Raw genomic sequence first — 20,822 nt, forward strand, 5'->3', positions numbered from 1 at the left:
ACGGAAACAACGAAAAAGGAGGGAGAAAGAGGAAAGTACAAAGAGCTCTTTGTTGTACAGGGAATAGGTAGGAGCCAAAGAATATCACTTAAAGTTGACAAACCAGATAACTGAAGCTCTAACACTCATAAGTAGTATATCCTCATTGTGAATTGTGGCTTTTAGCATTTTAATGTATCCTTCATTGTCTTGTCTATTTTTTCCTGAATTCTACCTTTTCAGATATGGATACTGTAATCTTTGCCTTTTGTGGTCCTACTTCTCTGGTCTATTTTTGCCCATCTCTTTTTTTTTAGCCTCTCCTGAATCACTTATTTTAGATGTCTCTTATAAATAACAGACAATAAGACATTGGTTTGTAAGCCAATCTGATATTCCTTTTAATAGGTAAGTCCTTTCACATGTACTGATTTAACTTATATGCTTGGACTTAATATATTTACTGTATGATGGTACATTTACTGCATGTTTTTCACTGTAATCTACTGCCTTTATTATTGTTTCTTTGAGCATTGATGATTTACATTTTTATTCTAGTAATTATACCATGTATTCTACACTATTAATAGTATAGTACACCTTTAATGCTCTAAATCTCCCTTTTTCCTTACTTACACTTCATATACTTGGTTTGTCAACTTTAAATAATACTCTTTGACTTCTACATATTGCCTAAACAACAAAGGGTTCTTTGTATTTTCCTCTTCCTCTCTCCCTTCTTTTTTGTTTTGTTACTTCTGTCTTGTCAAAGCATATACAATTTGATACTACTTCATGTGATTAGGCTTTCTGTCCCCACCCAAATCTCATCTTGAACTGTAATCCCCAGGTGTTGAGGGTGAGACCTGGTGGGAGGTGACTGGATCATCGGGGTGGTTTCCCCCAAGCTGTTCTCATGATAGAGAGTTCTCACAAGATGTGATGGTTTTATAAGACAGTTTTCCCCGCTTGCTCTCTTGTGCGTTCATGCTCTCTCTTTCTTGCCACCATGTGAAGGTCTTTGCTTCGCCTTCACCTTCTGCCATGATTGTAGGTTTCCTGAGGCCTCCCCAGCCATGTGGAACTGTGAGTCAATTAAACCTCTTTTCTTTATAAATTACCCAGTCTTGGGTACTATCTTTATTATTTTTCTGAGACGGAGTCTCACTGTTGCCCAGGCTGGAGTGAAGTGGCACAATCTCGGCTCACTGCAATCTCTGCCCCTGGGTTCAAGCAATTCTGGTACCTCACCCTCCCAAGTAGCTGGGATTACAGGCGTTCACCATCATATCCAGCTAATTTTTGTATTTTTAGTAAAGACGGGGTTTCACCATGTTGGCCAGTCTGGTCTCGAGCTCCTGATCTCAGGTGATCTTCCTGCCTCAGCCTCCCAAAGTGCTGGGATTGCAGACATGAGCCACCACTCCCAGCCGGGTACTATCTTTACAGCAGTGTGAGAATGGACTAATACTGTTCTTCCACCCTTATCCCCACTTCCATTTGGCCTCAGGTCTACAATCAAAGATATTCAATGGTCATGTCCAGTCCTTTTGCTCAAGTTTTCCCAATAATCTAGTTGGATAAAGCCTGTCTTTTAGTAGAACTCTAAGGAAGAAGTTGTGAGTATAATAGTCCCTGGGCTCTTGTGTAATTAAAACTTCTTCCCATATCCTTGATACTTAAAGGACAGCTTGGTGAAATATGAAATCCTCAGTTCATACTTTGAGTTTCTTGAAAAGGTTGCCCCATTGCTATCTTGCTTTGTTGAGAAGTCTGAGGCCAACCACATCTTTCCTTTGTAAGAGACTAGGTCTTTTGGCCTAGAGGCTTACATAGTTCTTTTTCTTTGGCTTCAAAGTATAGTTGGTAGGCTATGTCTCAGAGCTAATCATTCTGGGTCAATATTCTAAGTAACAAGATAGACCCTTTCAAGATAAAGTTTCAGGTTTTCTTTTGTTTTCCAAAAGTTCTTTGGGGTTTATTTGAGTTTCAATATTTGAATTTTAAATATTAACTCTATTCCACAGTCTTATCTTTTGTCTTCATGAGTTCCAATTTTACCTGTATCATCTTTTCTTTGCCAGTCTTCTTTATCTATCATTTTATTTCTGGGTCTTTTTGGCTCTTCCTTTAATATTGCTTTGTTTGTTTTGCTTCTCTTAGCTTTTCTTACTCCTACCTTCTACGTGCCTTAATGTACTTGTGACCATATCTATTTTCATTAAGATATAATTTAGTATTCATATCTGTGAAGATTTATCTTTTTGTTCAAATTATTTCCCAAGTTCAGTCAGTTCCCTTCTCATATATGCTTGTAGCTTTTTCATTTTCATTCTGAGTTTTTGAATTTCTGATCTCTGGTGTTCTTTTATATCCATAATTATTTATTTTCAAATTCATGTTGAAGTGTTTTGTTACAGTTTACTGTTTCATGGTCGAAGACAGCCTTTTTCTGCTGGTCAATAATGTAAAATGTCTTTAAAAAGTAACGTCTAGGTGGTACTAGGGGGAGTTGTCTGTCTTCTTTGGAATCTTGGGCTTGCTGTTGTATCTAATGGGCCATTATCTTTAACCTCTTGCTTCCTTTGCTCCCTTTCATCCACCATGCCTCCAAAGGACACCACTCCCTTTCAAGATGGCTTCATCTCCATCAGAAGTGATGCCTTTGGTCCCATTCATTTTCTAAGCCCCTTCCTTTTAACTTCCCACTAGCTACTGCTCTGATCCACCAGCTCTCAAACCTATCTGCAGGATTTTGTCACTCTGGGTGAGAACATGAGTATTTTGATTTAGCTGGAGTCCTGAGCTCAGTAAAGGCCTGGGGCAGAAGAAAAATCTGGAAGAGTCTGCAGGAGTCAGATCACAGAGGACTTTCTACAGAGGCTTTTGCAATAATTTGAGCAAGGAATAAAGAAAAACAGGAGGGATAAAGAGGAAGGAAAAAGGAACTCACTATACAAATATAGGAAGAAAACTCAAAGTGAGAATCACAACTTTTCAGCTGATGAAATACTCCAAAATCAAAAAGAAATCCAGAATTTTGGAAATTCTTCCAGAGAAATGACACAACTTCTTCAACAAGTAGACTGCAAGAAGAGAGAGGGAATGAGGGAGAAAAAGGGAGAGAAGTTCTAAACTGCGCCACTTGGGAGATGGTCCCTCTCAGTGATCTGTGGGCATAGCTAAAAGGAGGGCACAGGAAGCAGGTCCACCAGGCCCATTGTTTGGGTGGGAGGTTGTGAATTATGCCAAGTGAGTCTGGGGAGGGAGGAGAGATGAAGGAGGGGGAGAGAAGAGATGGTGAAAGGAGAGAATGGGGACAGCATGGAGAGGGTGAGCATGGGGCAAGTAAGAGAGGCCCTGGGAGGCACCTCAGACAGCTGAAACAAGGAGGGCAGGGTGTGGGAGAGAAGAGACTGTGGGGTTTGGATTGGGGGAGAGGATGGATGGTAGATCAAGGTATGGGGTGGGGGCAGCTGTGGGTCATGGTTTGGGGAGGAGTGGGCAGACAGTCAGGGTTGGAGAAAGAGATAGGATGAGGTTAGGGGGTGAGACAGGGCTTTGTCTCCCCCATTCTGCTGATTTGAGTCCCTAGATTAGCTGTAATTCTGCCTCTGCAAGGGGAAAAGTCATAGTTTTTACTGGACGTATCCCAGTCTCAGTGTTGTCCTGCCTCCTGGGATAAAAGACAGGAAAAGAGAGATGCTTTCCTGCCCTGGGGCACACGGGCACAAGGACACGAGGCCTATCTTCAGGCAGATGTGCTGAGGGTGGCTTTAAGATGGTCCTGGATACTCCAAGGAGTCAGTAGGGGCAGGAAGAGCTCTTCAGAACGGCAAAGTGGATCTGGGGCCATGTCTCCAAGTGGGGTCAGTAAATCTGGGCAGGCAGGGGCAACAGGGATGCCTGTTCACTCCGGAGACCCCTGGGTCTGAGACAAGATTCTCTGCTCGAGTTTGGCGTACTGGGGGAGAAGGGCCTCGTAGACCTAGAAGAGCAGAAAAAGCAGTTTAGAACAGGGAGGGGGGGACATGCCTCTTACATCTGGTTGCACTTTGCAATTTAAAATTTTTAAATCCCGTTTACTTGCAATTTAACTTTTTTGCTGGGCAAAAGAAAGCATCAATTCACAAAAGAGGAAATGCTAGTAGTTCTCAAACCTATAGTTTAAGATTTTTTAAAACTGTAAATTATGACAAGAAACCAATTTTTATGATCAAATCTACAAAATTTTAAAAAAATTCTGGTGAGAGTACCTAGAAATGGCTGCCTCATTGCACAGCTGGTGAAAGCTGGTGATACAACTCTTTGGGAAATAGACTTGACTTCATATCTGTATTAAGGAGCCCATAGTATGGGCCCCAGTTATTCTACTTTGGTGAAGCTCTCCTAAGGAAATAATCCTAAATGTAGGATGCCAAGTCCACCAAGGGTCTTCTTTGATACCACTAAACATTCAGACTTATAAGACCACCATGAGCCAAGGGAAGACAGTGGCGGGAGGTGCTCCTCTCAACGGAAGACCTTGTAGCAGTCCATACAGCAGTTCACACAGCTGTCCAGGAGAGGGTCTCTTTACCTCCCAACCAGGTTATAGCCCAGGCACAAAGAGTTGAGATCTGGCCGGGTGTGGTGGCTCATGCCTGTAATCCCAGCACTTTGGGAGGCCAAGGAGGGTGGATCACCTGAAGCCAGGAATTCGAGACCAGCCTGACCAACCTGGTCTCTACTAAAAATACAAAAATCAGCCAGGTGTGGTGGCAGGTGCCTGTAATCCCAACTACTCGAGAGGCTAAGGCAGGAGAATCACTTAAACCCGGGAGGCGGGGGTTGCAGTGAGCCAAGATCGCACTGCACTCCAGCCTGGGCGACAGAGTAAGACTCTGTCTCAAAAAAAAAAAAAAGAGCTGAGATCCACATCATACAGACAAAAGAATGACCTTGGCTTCGAAACCTCATATGCCCTACAAAAGTATCTCCTGTAACAACTTAGTAGGTAGGAGCATGTCCAGGAGGAGTCACTGCACTCAAGGAGGCCCTGAGGAAGACTTCTCACTGGGTAGTTACAGTTTTCTCAGTTCAGATGCAGTTTCCCAAGCAAAGGCCATTTTTATATAAGCAATGTTGCCTAGTAAAACTGTTGATAGTCCACTTTTATGAGATCTCAAGGAAAACAGAGCTACAAAGTTAACCAAAGTTCAAATTCTCATGTAGAATAGGAAAGGGTTTTTTTTTTTTTTTTTTAAATCCTTATCTAAGAAGAGTTAATTATAATTGAAAAACTAAAAGGAACTGTGCTAAGGCATGGAAAATGCTCGAGTAAATTGTGGTTCTGGCAAAAAATTTGCCAGATTTTTTTTTTTTTTTTTTTTTTTTTTGTAGAGATGAGGTCTCATGTTTGCCCAGGCTGGTCTCCAAGTCCTGGCCTCAAGTGATCCTCCCACCTCAGCCTCCCAAAGTGCTGGGATTATAGGTATGAGCCACCGTGCCTGGTCTACCCAGATAGAATATTATACAGTCATTAAAAATGGTATGCACATACATTTTTAAGAATGAAATATTTGTTATAATGTAGAAATTTTAAAGAAGCTACAAAATTATATATACAATGTGCTGTATTATAAGCCAAAATAAATAAACAAAAAGCCTAACAGAGAAAAAAGACCAAAAAGAAACACAACCCCACATTCTTACTCTTCTTTTATCCCCCTAAGCAGTTTTCCCTGTGGCTGTCCATCTTACCTGAGAAATGCAGTGCACTTCAGGCAAGCACACGCTGTCTTACAGACAAACAACAAGATCAAGGACCCAGATTTTCCTGGCACTCGCAAGTAAACACAAGTAGGAGCTCATGCCAACCCCATTCCTTCTTAATTTGGTTTAATTTGCTCCAAAGTTAAGTTTTGTTTTTTAATTTTTTGTGACAGGGTCTCACTCTGTTACCCAGGCTGGAGGTGCAGCGGTGCAATCTTGATTCATTGAAGCTTCTACCTCCTGGTTTCAAGTGATTCTCATGCCTCAACCTCTCGAGTAGCTGCGACTACAGGTGTGCACCACCACACCCAGCTAATTTTTGTGTTTTTTTCTTTTTTAGTAGAGATGGGGTTTCGCCATGTTGGCCAGGCTGGTCTCTAACTTCTGACCTCATGTGATCCATCCACCTCGGCCTCCGAAAGTGCTGGGATTACAGGTGTGAGTCACCACGCCCGGCTGGAAGCCAAGTATTTTAATAACTGGTTATGCAACTGGGGCCTACTCTTGGTGTAGCTGGAGCAGCTCTGTCTGAGAAGGCTCAGGGACAGTTACATGGGGTGTCAGAGCCAGAGAAAAGGAGCCTGCTGGCTTCTGAGTCCATGATGAGTCTGTGCTGCCTAGAAGGGCTTAGAGGGATAAATTCCTCTGCTCTTCCAAATGAGGGTGACACAGCTGATGTTCTGGTTCTACCCTGTGAATTATGTGTTTGTGAAGTACTTGGGAATAGACTCCATGAGTAAAATAAAACAAAAGATAACAGGTGACCCTTTATAAAGAGTCCCACAGGCGAGGGGCCTAAGGTTGTCCTAGCCTGTATTGGATGTTAAGGAGTCAGAGAACAAAGGTAAGGGGCTTTGATTTCTCCCCATGGAGAAACTGCAACGTTCAGCTGAGCTAAGGGAGAAAACATTCTTACTGCTTTGAGTTTCCCCTTGAGCACAAGCAGTGCTGTAGGTGCCACAGAGAGAATGAAGAATGTGGCCCTGCTCTCAAGAAGTTTAACTCTAGTCCACAAATTCAGTCTGCATATAAGTCACGTATGCTGACAATCATATAGACTGTCACTGCTTGCAACCTGCTGTTGGGCGGGCTTTTGAGGTTACATTTGGATCCAATGGTAAAGGGTTCCATGAGTTGTCAGTGATTTTGGCCATGGGCAGGCCAGGGAGAGTGATGAGGCACATACAGCTCAGAGGATTGGCCACTCCATACTCTACATGAGGCAGACACTGCTGTGCTGCCCTAAAACTTTCCCCAATTACCTTCCTCCTTGCTGGCCTCCTTCTAGATAGAATGAAAGAGCCAGACCCTACCCTAGCCTTTCCTACAACCAGAATTGACCATATGACCAAGTGGTAGCCTGTTGGGGATGTGTGGGGTAGGGGAGGGATAGGCCAGTATTTTTCTCCCTGATGAGCAAGAGGTGTGTGAGGAGAGACTCTCTGCCCAATGTCACCCTCTGATCCCTGCCTTTGAATACAGCTGTGAAGACATGATGTTTGGGGCAGCTACAGCTGTCCTGTCACTGTGTGGAGCACATCCAGAGCTGCACTATCCAATACAGTAGCTGCAAGCCATGTATACCTTTGCATACTTGAAGCATGCCCAGAACTATAAGTATTAAATGCACACCAAATTTCAAAAGCTTCATGCAAAAAAGGAAATGTAAAACATCATATTAGTAACTTTTTTTTTTTTTGAGACAGGGTCTCTGTCGCCCAGGCTGGAGTGAAGTGGTGTGATCTTGGCTTACTGCAACCTCCACCTCCTGGGCTCAAGTGATCCTCCCACCTCAGCCTCCCGAGTAGCTGGGATTACAGGCACACACCACCACACCCAGCTAATTTTTTAATTTTTTGTAAAGACAGGGTTTTTGCCATGCTGCCCAGGCTAGTCTCGAACTCCTGGGCTCAAGCAATCTGCCCACCTTGGCCTCCCAAAGTGCTGGGATTACAGGTGTGAGCCACTGCATCCAGCCCCACATTAGTAACTTTTCTAATTTATTACATGTTGACATGACAATATTTCAGATATAGTGGATTAAATAAAGTGTATTAAAATTAATTTTAATCACTTATTTTTATTTTTACTTTAAAAAATGAGGCAACCGAATATTTTAAATGACATATGTGGCTCACAATATGTTCCCATTGTCCACTGCTGACCTGAGGAATTGCAGGGAACATGACCAGAGTTCTCATGCTGAACCACTGAACCAATTCTACCTCCAGATTTCCTATTAGATTATAAAGCCATTTTGGTCAAGGATTCTTTTTAAGCCTCACAATTAGCAGGTTAAAGGGAGGCAGGACAGATGGTGTACCCACTTCACAGATAAACAAACAGAGGTCTGGAGACAAGGAGTGCTGCTTAAGGTGTCATGGTGAAGGAGAAGTAGAATAAGAATCAGAACTTAAATGCCCTTTATCTTGACATTGAATCTTTCCAGTGTATCAAGTGGCCTCTCAAACATAAGAGAAAAATGGCCTCGCACACAACAGAAAAATTACAGATGCTTGGGCACACCTATGTGTGTGGTTTGTCTGGTCTCCTAGACAGCATGAGCTCCTGCTTCCAAGATATGCTGGGAGACAATTCTCCATAGTGTTTCTACATGTCTTGTGACAGCTTTCGCTTCAGACTATGTTTTCAAGGATGTCTGTAAAGTATAGAGACATATAGATAGTGTCTCTCTCCAGGGCAGAGACACTGGAGAGAGTGTTTGTCTGTTTGCTGACAAGAATAATAAGGATAATGTCTCCTTTGGTGGCAAAGTTTAGGCAGGTTTGCTCACAGTTCCTTTACAAGGTTGGCAGTTTTCTATGCTCGGGATCATTTGGTTGTATCACAGACTATTATGTGCACAGTATCCATTTGGGCCCACTTTGCAACACCCTGTGGAATTTGGGGGCCAAGGGAAACTGATGCAAGCATGAAGCTCATGCTTCCTGATGAACCATGAGTTCATCACGGTTCATCATAATAAAGCCCTTTGTCTCTGATCCAGGAGTCCCGTGTCTTCTGCCTGCCACTACAAAACGGTGGCAGGCTCACTTGTTAGCTTGCAAGTCAGGTAAATCTCAGACCCATCACAGTTCCTTATAAGATGCACCCACCCCTGCTGCTGGGCTGCCAGACCCTTCTGCAAATAGGTACAGTGGTGTGGCGGATGCTGTGGTGCGCCATCCAGATTCACCTCGGGAATGAAGAGCTTATGCTCCCAACTGATGGGAGTGCTGTTGGCAGATAGCCCTCAGCTGACAGCCGGCTTTGGAGATTGCTTTAGCTATAAAGAGCTGCCTCACCCCATCCTGGGGTGGCCCACATGTGATGACTGATTGACATGGGGTATAAAGGCCCAGCCCCTTAGCCCAACTGGGTAAAACTCTAAAGGTCATCTCAGCTTCGGAGCTTTCTGTAGGAACAGCTTAGGCTCTAGAAATTGTATTACTGCTCACCTTCTCCCTCTGTCCAATCCTGTCTACTCCCTTTCCTTTCTGCAGTTGTGGATTCCAAGAGCAACTCCCCCCCACTTCCATAAACCTCATATATCTTAGTTGACATCTCAGACTCTGCTTTCTGAGGGACCTAACCTGCAACAAGTGAGGTCTGCCTTCACAAGGATTTCCTGGCCTGGGTGACTGCACAGCTATCTTGGGTCTAGACTTGAGATTTGAGTGCTAGAAACCCAGCATGTCTTGAGTTTCAGTGACGGATCCTTCCAGTAGCTTTTATAGCACAGTGACATGGAAGGGCCCACTGTGAGGCATATGAAGCAATACAAATATGCCCAGCAATCCATCTGACCCTGGCTATAAAATCAGCAGTATCTGTGACTTGCAGCTGACAACCTGGCTCTTTTGCTCCATTTTCTTGATAATTTCAATAAAGCAGAATTTCTCCTTTAGTTGGGCACATCAAGTTCAATGTAGGTGACCTTTTGGTGGGGGAAAAAACCCTAGCAGACTTTCATAATGCAAATGCTACAAACAAATTCTGATGGTCTCTCACCTGAGAAGCTCCCAGGCTTGGGGTAGCAGCTAGTCTGGGATTTGGAGATAACTTCACAACCTCTGAAAAGGGCACATCTGTTCCACCTGCAAGGCCTAGAAGGGAAAGGTCACATTAGTGCATGTTGCAAATGAAGACGTTAACCATAAACACCACGAAGGATCTCACTGGGGTGGCAAACTGTTCTAAAACTGGATTATAGTGATGGCTGCAAAATTCAGTACATTTATGAAAAATCAATGAATTGGACACTTAAAATGGATGATTTTTATGTCATATAGATTGTACTTCAATAAAATTACAAAACAAAACAAAACAAAAAAATGCCAAGCACAGGCTTGTCTCCAGCAGGGCCCAGCTCGTCTTGCTCTTTGTGGTTGTGCCTTTCATGGAATGGGCCGGGTGACCTCGACATACGATGAGGAAGGGTCTGCCTGACCCTCCTCTCTCCCCTCGTTCACCACATTCTGGACAGCCTGGTCTTCTCTCCACTCATTCTGCCTCAGAGCCTTTTCACTGTATGGAATGTTCTTTCCACTCTTCATACACCCGTTCCCTTCTCCTCAGCTAAGATGCACCTAGGACCATCACTTGTTCAGGAGGCCCTCCTTAGCACTCAGCACCATCTGCATTTCCTCAGAGCACTTTTCCCAACTTGTGCCCATATATTTCAGTGATTATTGATTTAAGATCCCTCTTTTGCTGAGCTGTAAAGTCCACGAGGCCAGACACTGTGTCTCTCTGGGTCACCACTACAACCACAGTGCCTAGCACACCATCTGGCATACAGGAGGCACTCAGTAATTACTCACCAAGCAAATGAGTAGCAGGGGGAAGGTTGCCATTGGTGGGCAAGAAACAATGAGCAATTTCTAGGCAAGGTAAGTAGTAGCGTCAGATATACAGAGAAACACACCACCACCAGGAGTGAAGAAGGGCCCTCTGAAGATGTGAGGACCAGTTTTCCTAACCAAATGCTAGAAAATCCCAGCTCAGAGCAGAATGGATGAGGGACTGGGATGGTGGTGGGGTGGACAGCAGAGAAACTAGTCAAAAGACTCTGGTTCCATCTCTACTCATACTCGCAGACTGGCTACACAAGACAGTCATCCCCAGACCCAAATGGGGAGAAGAGATCTCCAAATGAAGTGGTTAGTATCCCTCTGGGTAGGGACTGGTGAGCTAAGATTTGGCTCAGGCTTTGGTTTTGGAGGGCAGAGCAGGGCAGTGGCCCAGGTACCCTTTGGCAAGCACAGAAAGGGAAAAAGAATAAAACAAAACACAGTGCAGGATAGCAGTGAAGTCCCTAAAGGGTAACTCCTTTCCCACTTCCACAAAAGAATTATGAAGCAGACCCCATACTTCTCATCAGCAACCCTGAAGGCCAGAAGATTATGGAAGAGTATCTTCACAGTTCTCAGGAAAAGTATTTTGAACATAGAGTCTTTTACCCAGCCAGTATTTGGGAGGATGAAACAAAGGCCTTGTTGGACATGTCAGGCCTCAAAACCATCACCTATTGAATTCTGTCTTAAAATATTTATTTAGGTTGTATATTCCAACAAAACTACCATACAGCCTGGGTGCGGTAATCCTAGCACTAGGATTCATGCCTATAATCCTAGCACTTTGGGAGGGTGAAGTGGGTGGATCACTTGAGCCCAGGAGTTCGAGTTCAGCCTGGGCAACATGGCGAAACCCTATATCTACAAAAATTAGCCAGGTGTGGTGGTGTATGCCTGTAGTCCCAGTTATCCGGGAGGCTGAGGTGGGGGTGGGAAGATCACCTGAGCCTAGGAGGTTGAGGCTGCAGTGAGCCATGACTACACCACTGCACTCCAGGCTGGACAACAGAGACCTTGTCTCAAACAAAACAAAACAAAACCTCAGCATAGAAATAAAGGAGGAAGAAGAAGAAATTTGGTTTTTTTTGTTTTTTGTTTTTTTGAGATGGAGTCTTGCTCTGTTGCCAGGCTGGAGTGCAGTGGTGCAATCTCGGCTCATTGCAACAGCTCACTGCAACCTCTGCCTCCCAAGTTCAAGCTATTCCCCTGCCTCAGCATCCCAAGTAGCTGGGACTACAGGCACGTGCCACTATGCCCAGCTATTATTTTTTTTTTTTTTTTGTATTTTAGTAGAGACAGGGTTTCAGCCTCTTGGCCAGGATGATCTCGATCTCTTGATCTCATAATCCGCCTGCCTTGGCCTCCCAAAGTGCTGGGATTACAGGCGTGAGCCACCGCACCCGGCCAAAATGTCAGGAAGTTTAAAAAAAAAAGACAAAGTAACAAACGGAGAAAGGAAGGAAGGAAAGAAGGAAGGAAGGAAGGAAGGCAGGCAGGCAGGCAGGCAGGCAGGCAGACTCATAGGTAAGTGTGAATAAAAGCCAATATGATATTAAATGTACTTAATGTAAGAATCTGGAAATAAATTCCCAAGTGATCTTGATACAGGATATGGCATGAGGCGGGGTGAGGTGGATGGAGTGGGGAGAGAATAAAAGAGTAAGAGGTTAATTATTATTATTATTTTTTTTTGAGATGGAGTCTTACTTTGTCACCCAGGCTGGAGCGCAATGGCGCAATCTCGGCTCACTGCAACCTCTGCCTCCTGGGTTCAAGCGATTCTCCTGCCTCAGCCTCCTGAGTAGCTGGGACTACAGGTGTGTGCCACTATGCCCAGCTAATTTTTGTATTTTTAGTAGAGACAGGGTTTCACCATATTGGCCAGGCTGGTCTCGAACTCCTGACCTTGTGATCCACCCACCTCGGTCTCCCAAAATGTTGGGATTACAGGCATGAGCCACCACACCCGGCCAAGGTTAATTATTAAGAGAAGGATATGTTGCCTGATTAATTCTCAACGTTGATAGAAAAACATAAGCTTAGGCCGGGTGCGGTGGCTCACGCCTGTAATCCCAGTACTTTGGGAGGCCGAGGTGGGCAGATCACAAAGTCAGGAGATCGAGACCATCCTGGCTAACACAGTGAAACCCCGCCTCTACTAAAAATACAAAAAATTAGCTGGGCATGGTGGCGGGCACCTAGGAGGTTGAGGCTGCAGTGAGCCATGACTACGCCACTGCACTCCAGGCGGGACAACAGAGACCTTGTCTCAAACAAAACAAAACAAAACAAAACCTCAGCATAGAAATACAGGAGGAAGAAGAAGAAATTTGGTTGTTTTTTTTTTTTTTTTGAGATGGAGTCTTGCTCTGTTGCCAGGCTGGAGTGCAGTGGTGCACTGAGTAGTCCCACCTACTCAGGAGGCTGAGGCAGGAGAATGGTGTGAACCCGGGAGGCGGAGCTTGCAGTGAACCAAGATTGCACCATTGCACTCCAGCCTGGGTGACAGAGCAAGACTCTGTCTCAAAAAAAAAAAAAAAAAAAGAAAAAAAAAATATAAGCTGAAATAGGTGTTAAAAAGTTAAGAATATGAAAAGAATAGAACCACCTGGGCTGCTACAGGAGCTCCCTTAGCAGGCACGAGACAGAGCAAATTGATCCAACTTGAAGCACTGCCCTTGTAGGTAGGTGCTGCTCCTGCCAGAACTCGCCTAGATCGGGGATCTTCCCTTAATACCCAGAGTTTCAGCGAGGCCTCCATCAGGGCAACAGGGCTCCATGGCGCTGTCCAGGGTCCTGGACTGCTTGGGCCCGAGGCCTTCCCCTTTGTTTCAACTTCTGTTCTTGCTGAAAAGACAGCTCTGGACTTTGTCCACCTCTCCTGCCCTCTAGCTGTCCAGACCCATGACCACGTGCTCTCAACCACGCCCTGTGTTCTTTTCTTGTGTCCCTGTGCTGACCTTAACTCTGACCAGACCTCATTCAGTTAGGACCCAGCCTCTTTTTCTCCACTTTAAGCAAAGAATAAAGGAACAGAGAGTATGGGTTGGTTCTCACCTACTGGGAGCTAGAAAAATGAAGCTGAAGTCCCCAAGACTCCAATGTCCCCAAAGACTGGGTACACCTCACTCTCCCCTTTCCACCCTCCTCAGCCTGCCCCATGTCCTGGCCACTTCCAGAGATAGCTGTCTCCCTCCATCGACCTACCATGAAAAGCTCGGTATGCAGAACCCACACAGGCTGAGTTGGCAGTGTCCATAACATACACCGGGGCACCAAACACATCTGCAAGCACCTGAAAAGGACACAGAGGTTCTACTGTGGTGAGCCATTCCTCAGAGGGAACACAGGCATTGTGGGATGCACTTTCCAGGCTCTCTCCCTCATATGTCTTCTGACCCCTTCCATTTCACCTCGACTGCCTTAAGAGGAGTATGCTTGATTATGCTACCCTGGTGATAACAGAGTCAGGATGAGCTGGGGGAAGTCCGTAGTGGAGGGCCACAGCTCCCCAGACTGTCCCTGTACTTTTTAGCCATTTCACCAAAGACAAGGCAGAAGATTTAGGAAGTATGTTTAGCAAATGGCACTGACCTAGGGCTGGAGACAGCTGGGTATTAGACTAACATTAATAAGCCCAAACAAACCCAAGCTAACAAGGGCATGTTTCATGGGGATAATGGTGAAGTTTCCCATTTAGGTTCAAAAATAAATTGCATACATTTCAAATGAAGGACCTGTACTAAGAGGAGTTCACATGGGAAGAACTTGGGGGAGGTCTTAGTTGACCAGAGATATTGTAGTAGATGCCACTGATGCCACCCAGATCCCCCTCACTGGACCATTGTGCATCCCGCCCCAGCTGCTGTGAGTACTGGCTACTAATGGCTTGCAGCACTACTTCCTCAAGAAAGCTGACCTTGGCTGAGCATAGGCCACCGCTCACAGGAAATTTAACCTCCCCAGGGTGGCCTGTTGGCCCCCTTGTCCCAAGGTAAAATCAGCTCTGTGGTATAATTCATGTTCCAGAGCCCCACCTCCCCACCAGGATGGAGCTGAAGTAGACTCCAGACAAGACCATATCCTCACTTATCCTTCTTCCTCTGCACTGCCCTGAGTCCCTCACTTCCTTCTTCCTGGGAGTACTCTCTCAGCAAACGGCTTATAGAAGAATTCCCATTTCAGGCTCTGTTTCTAGAAAAATCTTACCTAAGATAGGTAGTCACAAGCAAACAGCTAATACAGTTACTCTAACAGTTGAGGCAGCCCCAGGCTACACCCAAAAATGCACAATGTCCCCATAACAGGCTCTGGCAGCCCCACAGGTGACAGTCTGAGTGTCAGACATCTGCAGGTTGATTCTACTTTTGGTCATATGTTTCTGGCATAATGAAGGACCAAAAGGACAGAAACAGTCTGGCAACTGTGTTATAAGAGGACTGGTTGGAGAATCAGCGATGGTTAAATTGGAAGGCAGAGGCCTTGAGGAAGATAAGAACACTGGCATTAGATGTGAGAAGGTTTGCCACGTGGAAGAACAGGCACTTTCCATGTGACTCCAGAGGACAGTGCTGGTATCAGAGAGTGGATTGTACACAGCCGTAGAATTCATCTGCATGTGAGACAGATCCCACTCACAGTGTGAGCTGTAAGGCAACAGAGCTGCTTCCTGGAGTGTTAGCTAAGAGCTCCCCATTCCTGCAGGAGTGGGAATGGAGGCTGTCCTTCCTATCGAGTCTCTGGCTCTTAGACATAACAGATATGGGAGAGGCCATGGTGTAGGGCCCACTACTAACGCTTACCTGTAAGATGTCTCTATTGTGAGATGCTCCTCCTGTGGCCAAAATCTTTGTCTTGGACACTGCAAGGGAAAAGAAAAAAGTGAAATAGCTATGCCAGTTCTCCTAAGGCAGAAAGGGCTGTTTTTGCAGAGTTCTTCAGCTACAGAGGGCTCATGATGGGCCAATGCCTCCCACTTATCACACAGGACTACAGGAGAGATCCAAAGCTGGCTCTGTGCGTACAGGCCTGTTACATTCATTTGCTTGTAAGGTTGCTGCCTCACCCACCTTAACTGTCTTTAATACTTTTTTTGTTTTAAATATCTCAACAAAACAGGAGAAGGGAACTTCCTTAAATGATAAAAGTCATATATCTACAACTTATAACAAATGTCATTCTTAACAGAGATTTAGAAGCACTTTCTTTCAGACTGGTGTGCCAGCCAGATTCCAAAATGGCCTCCACATAATCCCTCCCTCCTGATATTCACACCTTCAAGTAGTCCCCTCTCACATTCAATAGGGCCGACTTGTATACCCAACAGAACCTTGTGTAAATGATGGAGTATGAAGTCCAAGACTAGATGATAAAAGACATTGAGGCTTCCATCTCGCTCTGACACAGATCGTGCTCTCTTGGACCACTCACTTTGGGGAAAGCTAAGTGCCACATCCTGAAGACACTCAAGCAGCCCTAGGGAGAGGTCTACATGGCAGGGGACTGAGGCCTCTTGCCAACAGCCACATGAGTGAGCCAGCCTGGAGGCAGATCCTCCAGCCTCAGTCAAGCCTTCAGATGACTGCAGCCCCAGATGACATTGTGACTGCAACCTCAGGAGATATCCTCAATCAGAATCACCCAACTACGCTGAAACCAAATTCTTGACCCAAAGAAATTGTGTAAGAGAATAAACATTTATTACTGTTTTAAGCTGCTAAATTTTGAGATAATTTGTTACATGGCAATAGATAACTAATACAACTACAGACAAAACAAAGATTCACAGTGTCCACTCCACTGTTTTAACACAGTATTAGATCTACCAGTCAATGCCATAAGATAACAAAAACAACTAAAATGTTTAAGTATTGAAAGGAAAAGAAAACTGTCATTTGCAGACAATAGTCCATCTAGTTAGAAAAAATAAAGCATAAACTAATAAAACTAACAAGAGTTTAAAAACAGTTAAATAAGAGTTAGATACAAAATCAACTTATAATAATCAATGGCATTTCTAATAATAGTCAACTATCAAATACAATAGAAAATAAATAAATTAACATCACAACAGCAACCAGAAATGTAAGGTAGACTTACATGTAAGGGAATACCTTAACAAAGAATTCAAAAGTCTCTACTAAGAAAAAGTTGAAATTGTTGTTAAAGTACAAAAAAGAATATCTAAATAAATTAAAAGATATTCCATGGTCTTGAATGAATATGAATTAACATTATAAATATGTCAATCTTTTCCAATTAATATATACATCCTATTCAACCTAAATAAAAATTCCAACTGGACTCTTTTAAGGAACTAGACCAATTTCTTATAAAATATTTATGGAAAAATGAAGACCTATAAACAGCTCAGACAATATTTTAAAAAGAAAAGCAAGGAAGGGATAATTGCTATACTACATATTAAAACATTATTATGGGCTGAAGTGTGTCTACCCTAAATTTATATGTAGAAGTCCTAAACCCCAGTATCTCAGAATGCGAGTGTATTTGAAGATAAAGATAAAGACAGATATCACCTCTTTAAAGAGGTAATTAAGTTAAAAATGAAGTCATTAGGGGTGGGCCCTAATCCAGTATGACTGATATCCTTATGAGAAGAGAAAATGAAGACACAGGGACACAAAGGAGGAGACCATGTGGAGACACAGGAAGAAGGGGACCATGTACAAGCTAAGGAAAGAGGCCTAAGAAGAAATTAACCCTGCCGACACCTTGATCACAGACTTTTAGCCTCCAGAACTGTGAGAAAATAAATTTCTGTTGCTTAAGCCACCCATTCTGTGGCACATTATTATGGCAGCCCTAGCCAACTAATACAGACATACTACAAAGCCACAATAATACAACAGTTTTTCTGCCCCAAGAACAAGACCAATAAACCCATGAAGTAGAAAGAGGAGTGCAGGTCAGGTGCCGTGGCTCATGCCTGTAATCCCAGCACTTTGAGAGGCCAAGGCAGGCAGATCGCTTGAGCCCAGGACTTTGAGGACAGCCTGGGCAACACGGCAAGACCCTGTCTCTATAAAAAATATTTTAAAATTAGCCAGGCGTGGTAGCACTTGTCTGTAGTCCTAGCTACTCGGGATGCTGAGGTGGGAGGAACCCAGGAGGTGGAGGTTGCAGTGAGCTGAGATCGCGCCACCGCACTCCAGCCTGCACAGCAAAGTGAGACCTTGTCTCCAAGAAAAGAAAAAAAAATGAAAGGGAGTACAGAGAAAGACCCATGTATATACAGGAATTGGATAAATGATAAAGGGGGCACTACAAGTAATGGGGTAAAACAGACCACTTGGTAAACAGTGTTTGGAAAACTGGATCAACATGTGGATAAAAATAAATTGGATCCCAAGTTACACCATTCACAAAGACTCCAGATGGATCAAAGTCCTAAATGTGGAAGGTAAAATTGTAATATCAACAGGAGAAACATAAAACAGTACTTCTGTGATACTGGAGTAGGGGGAAAATCTCTTAAACAATACCTCAAAAGCATAAAATGTAAGATGGAAAATTGATGAATTTCATCAAAATTCTGTTAAATTGCTGACACTATAAATAAGCAACAGACAAATGAGATATCTGCAACACAAAAAACTGTCAAAAACCTAATATTCAAAGTATATAATAAAATCCTGCAAATCAATAAGAGAAGGCTAGGAAATCAAATAGAAAAACGGGAAAGAATGTACATAGCCAATTCAGAGAAAGAAACCAGAGTTACGAAGAGCTGTTCAAAATCATTATTAATTGGCCAGGCACAGTGGCTCATGCCTGTAATCCCAGCACTTTGGGAGGCCGAGGCGGGTGTATCACCTGAGGTCAGGAGTTTGAGATCAGCCTGGCCAACATGGTGAAATCCCATCTCTACTAAAAATACAAAATTAGCTGGGCATGGTGGCGTGTGCCTGTAATCCCAGTTATTCGGGAGGCTGAGACAGGAGAATCACTTGAACTGGGAGGTGGAGGTTGCAGTGAGCCGAGATCACGCCATTGCACTCCAGCCTGGGCAAAAAGAGCAAAACTCCATCTCAAAACAAAACAAAACAAAACAAAATCATCATTAATTAAGAAAACACAAATTAAACTGACACTGAGATACCAGTTTGCATCCATCAGACTAGCAACAGATTTAAAGGTTGTTGCTGTTAAGTGTTGGTGGGGATATGGGAAAATAAGAACCACATAAACTGCTGCTGAGAGTACACGACTGACTTCATGACAGCAAGGGTCTCAAGCCCCTTCCCTCCACTCCCTTACACTCAGCAGCAGAAGGAGCCGCAGTGTTTGTCCCCAAGCTAAAGTAAAGAATTGCTCATTAGTGAAAGTGGGCTACTAGCTGGGGAGGGTGCATGGGGGGACTGAGTGAAGAGTAACTTGGAATGACACTGAGCTCCCACAACAGGCACGGAGACAAACATGGAAAGTAGCTCCACTCATCACAGAAAAAAGCTTGATTCCTCTTCCAACCAGAATAAAACACTGCTTATTTTGGGTTGGATGATTCTTTTTGTGAGGGATCATCCCGTATATTGTAGAATGTTTAGCAGAATCCCCAGAATGCTATGTCCTCACATGGCTGAAAAGCAGAAAATGGTGAACTCACTCCTGAAAGCACTTTTATAGTGGCATTAATACACAAGAGCCCTCATGACATAAACACCTGCCATCAGGCCCATCTCCCAACACTGTCACATTGGGGATTAAGTTTTTAACATGTGAATTTGGGGAGACACAGTCAGGCCATAGCAAATGGATAAATGGTTGTATAATCATGTGATGGAATATCACAGAACAATGAAAATTAACAGCTAATAGCTATCTATGCACATTAACATGGATGAATTCATAAACATGACGTTGTATAATTCCATGTATTATGAAGTTCAGAGGGCAAAAAACCACAGTGTATTTAAAGGAATGCATACACAACTGGCAAAACCATGAAGAATTCCAGGGAAATGATAATGCAAAAATCTGGATAGAAACGATCTCTGCAGGGATGAGGGGAAGATGAGGATACAGCGGAAGAGGAGCATAGCAAGATTCTAAGGTTCTAGTGATGTTCAATTTTTTTTTTTTTTGAGACTAAGTCTTGCTCTGTCACCCAAGCTGGAGTGCAATGGGGTGATCTTGGCTCACTGCAACCTCCGCCTCCTGGGTTCAAGTGATTCTCCCGCCTCAGCCTCCCGAGTAGGCTATAAGCGTCTGCCACCATGCCCGGCTAATTTTGTGTTTTCAGCAGAAACGGGGTTTCACCATGTTGGCCAAGCTGGTCTTGAACTCCTGACCTCAAGCAATCTGCCTGCATTGGCCTCCCAAAGTGCTGGGATTTCAGGTGTGAATGACTGCGCCTGGCTGATGTTCTATTTCTTAACCCGAGTGCTGATCATCAGATGTTTGATTAATATGTTTTATAACTTGCTGTAAGATACATATACTCTACTGTATACATGATATTTTTCACAATATACTGACTGAGCGTAGTGGCTCATGCCTGTAATCCTAGCACTTCAGTAGGCCAAGGCAGGAGGAGGATTGCTTGAGCTCAGAAATTTGAGACCCACCTGGGCAACAAACTAAGACCCTGTCCCTACAAAAAATACAAAAATTAGCTGGGCACGGTGATGCATGCCTGTGGTCCCAGCTACTAGGGAGGTTGAAGTGGGAGGATTGCTTGAGCCCAGGAATTCAGCCGTGATCACACCACTGTACTCCAGCCTGGGTGTATTCCTGCCTGACAAAGCCAGACTTTGTCTCTAAAAAAATATAATAGGCTGGGCACAGTGGCTCATACCTGTAATCTCAGCACTTTGGGAGGCCGAGGCAGGAAGATCACCTGAGGTCAGGAGTTCGAGACCAGCCTGCCCAATATGGTGAAACCCTGTCTCTACTAAAAATACAAAAATTAGCCACGTGTGGTGGTGGGCGCCTGTAATCCCAGCTACTCAGGAGGCTGAGGCAGGAGAATCGCTTAAACCCAGGAGGCAGAGGTTGCAGTGAGCCGAGAATGCACCATTGCACTGCAGCCTGGGCCACAGAGCAAGCGAAACTCCATTTTAAAATAAATAAATAAAAATAAATAGTAAAATAATAATAAACCTTAATCTAATAAAAGACATATAGTTCCACTTCCAGTTAAGATGACGATGGTCAAGAAAGAACACACTTGTGCTGTAACAATGACAGAATGGAATAAACAACAACAACCAG

The 20,822-nt window shown here is 44.0% G+C and overlaps 1 protein-coding gene across 5 annotated transcripts in view; it reads right to left on the minus strand.

Annotated features, from left to right (window-relative positions):
• XYLB (xylulokinase) overlaps window positions 1–20,822 on the minus strand; it is a 73,746-nt gene that overhangs the window by 9,927 nt on the left and 42,997 nt on the right. For 2 of the 5 annotated variants that reach the window (XM_055282638.2, XM_055282648.2), the window contains 4 exons: window positions 15,392–15,450; window positions 13,797–13,884; window positions 9,745–9,839; window positions 1,084–3,967 (listed from right to left, as the gene is read on the minus strand). In XM_055282638.2, coding sequence (XP_055138613.2) covers window positions 3,890–3,967; window positions 9,745–9,839; window positions 13,797–13,884; window positions 15,392–15,450 — 320 coding nt within the window. In that variant the 3' untranslated portion in view covers window positions 1,084–3,889. Of the gene's footprint in view, window positions 1–1,083; window positions 3,968–9,744; window positions 9,840–13,796; window positions 13,885–15,389; window positions 15,451–20,822 lie in introns of those variants that run through there. The other 3 variants (XR_010114234.1, XM_063611986.1, XR_008658463.2) reach the window with 3 other exon arrangements.

This window comes from Symphalangus syndactylus, chromosome 1 (genome assembly GCF_028878055.3).
Source record: "Symphalangus syndactylus isolate Jambi chromosome 1, NHGRI_mSymSyn1-v2.1_pri, whole genome shotgun sequence".
NCBI lineage: Eukaryota > Metazoa > Chordata > Mammalia > Primates > Hylobatidae > Symphalangus > Symphalangus syndactylus.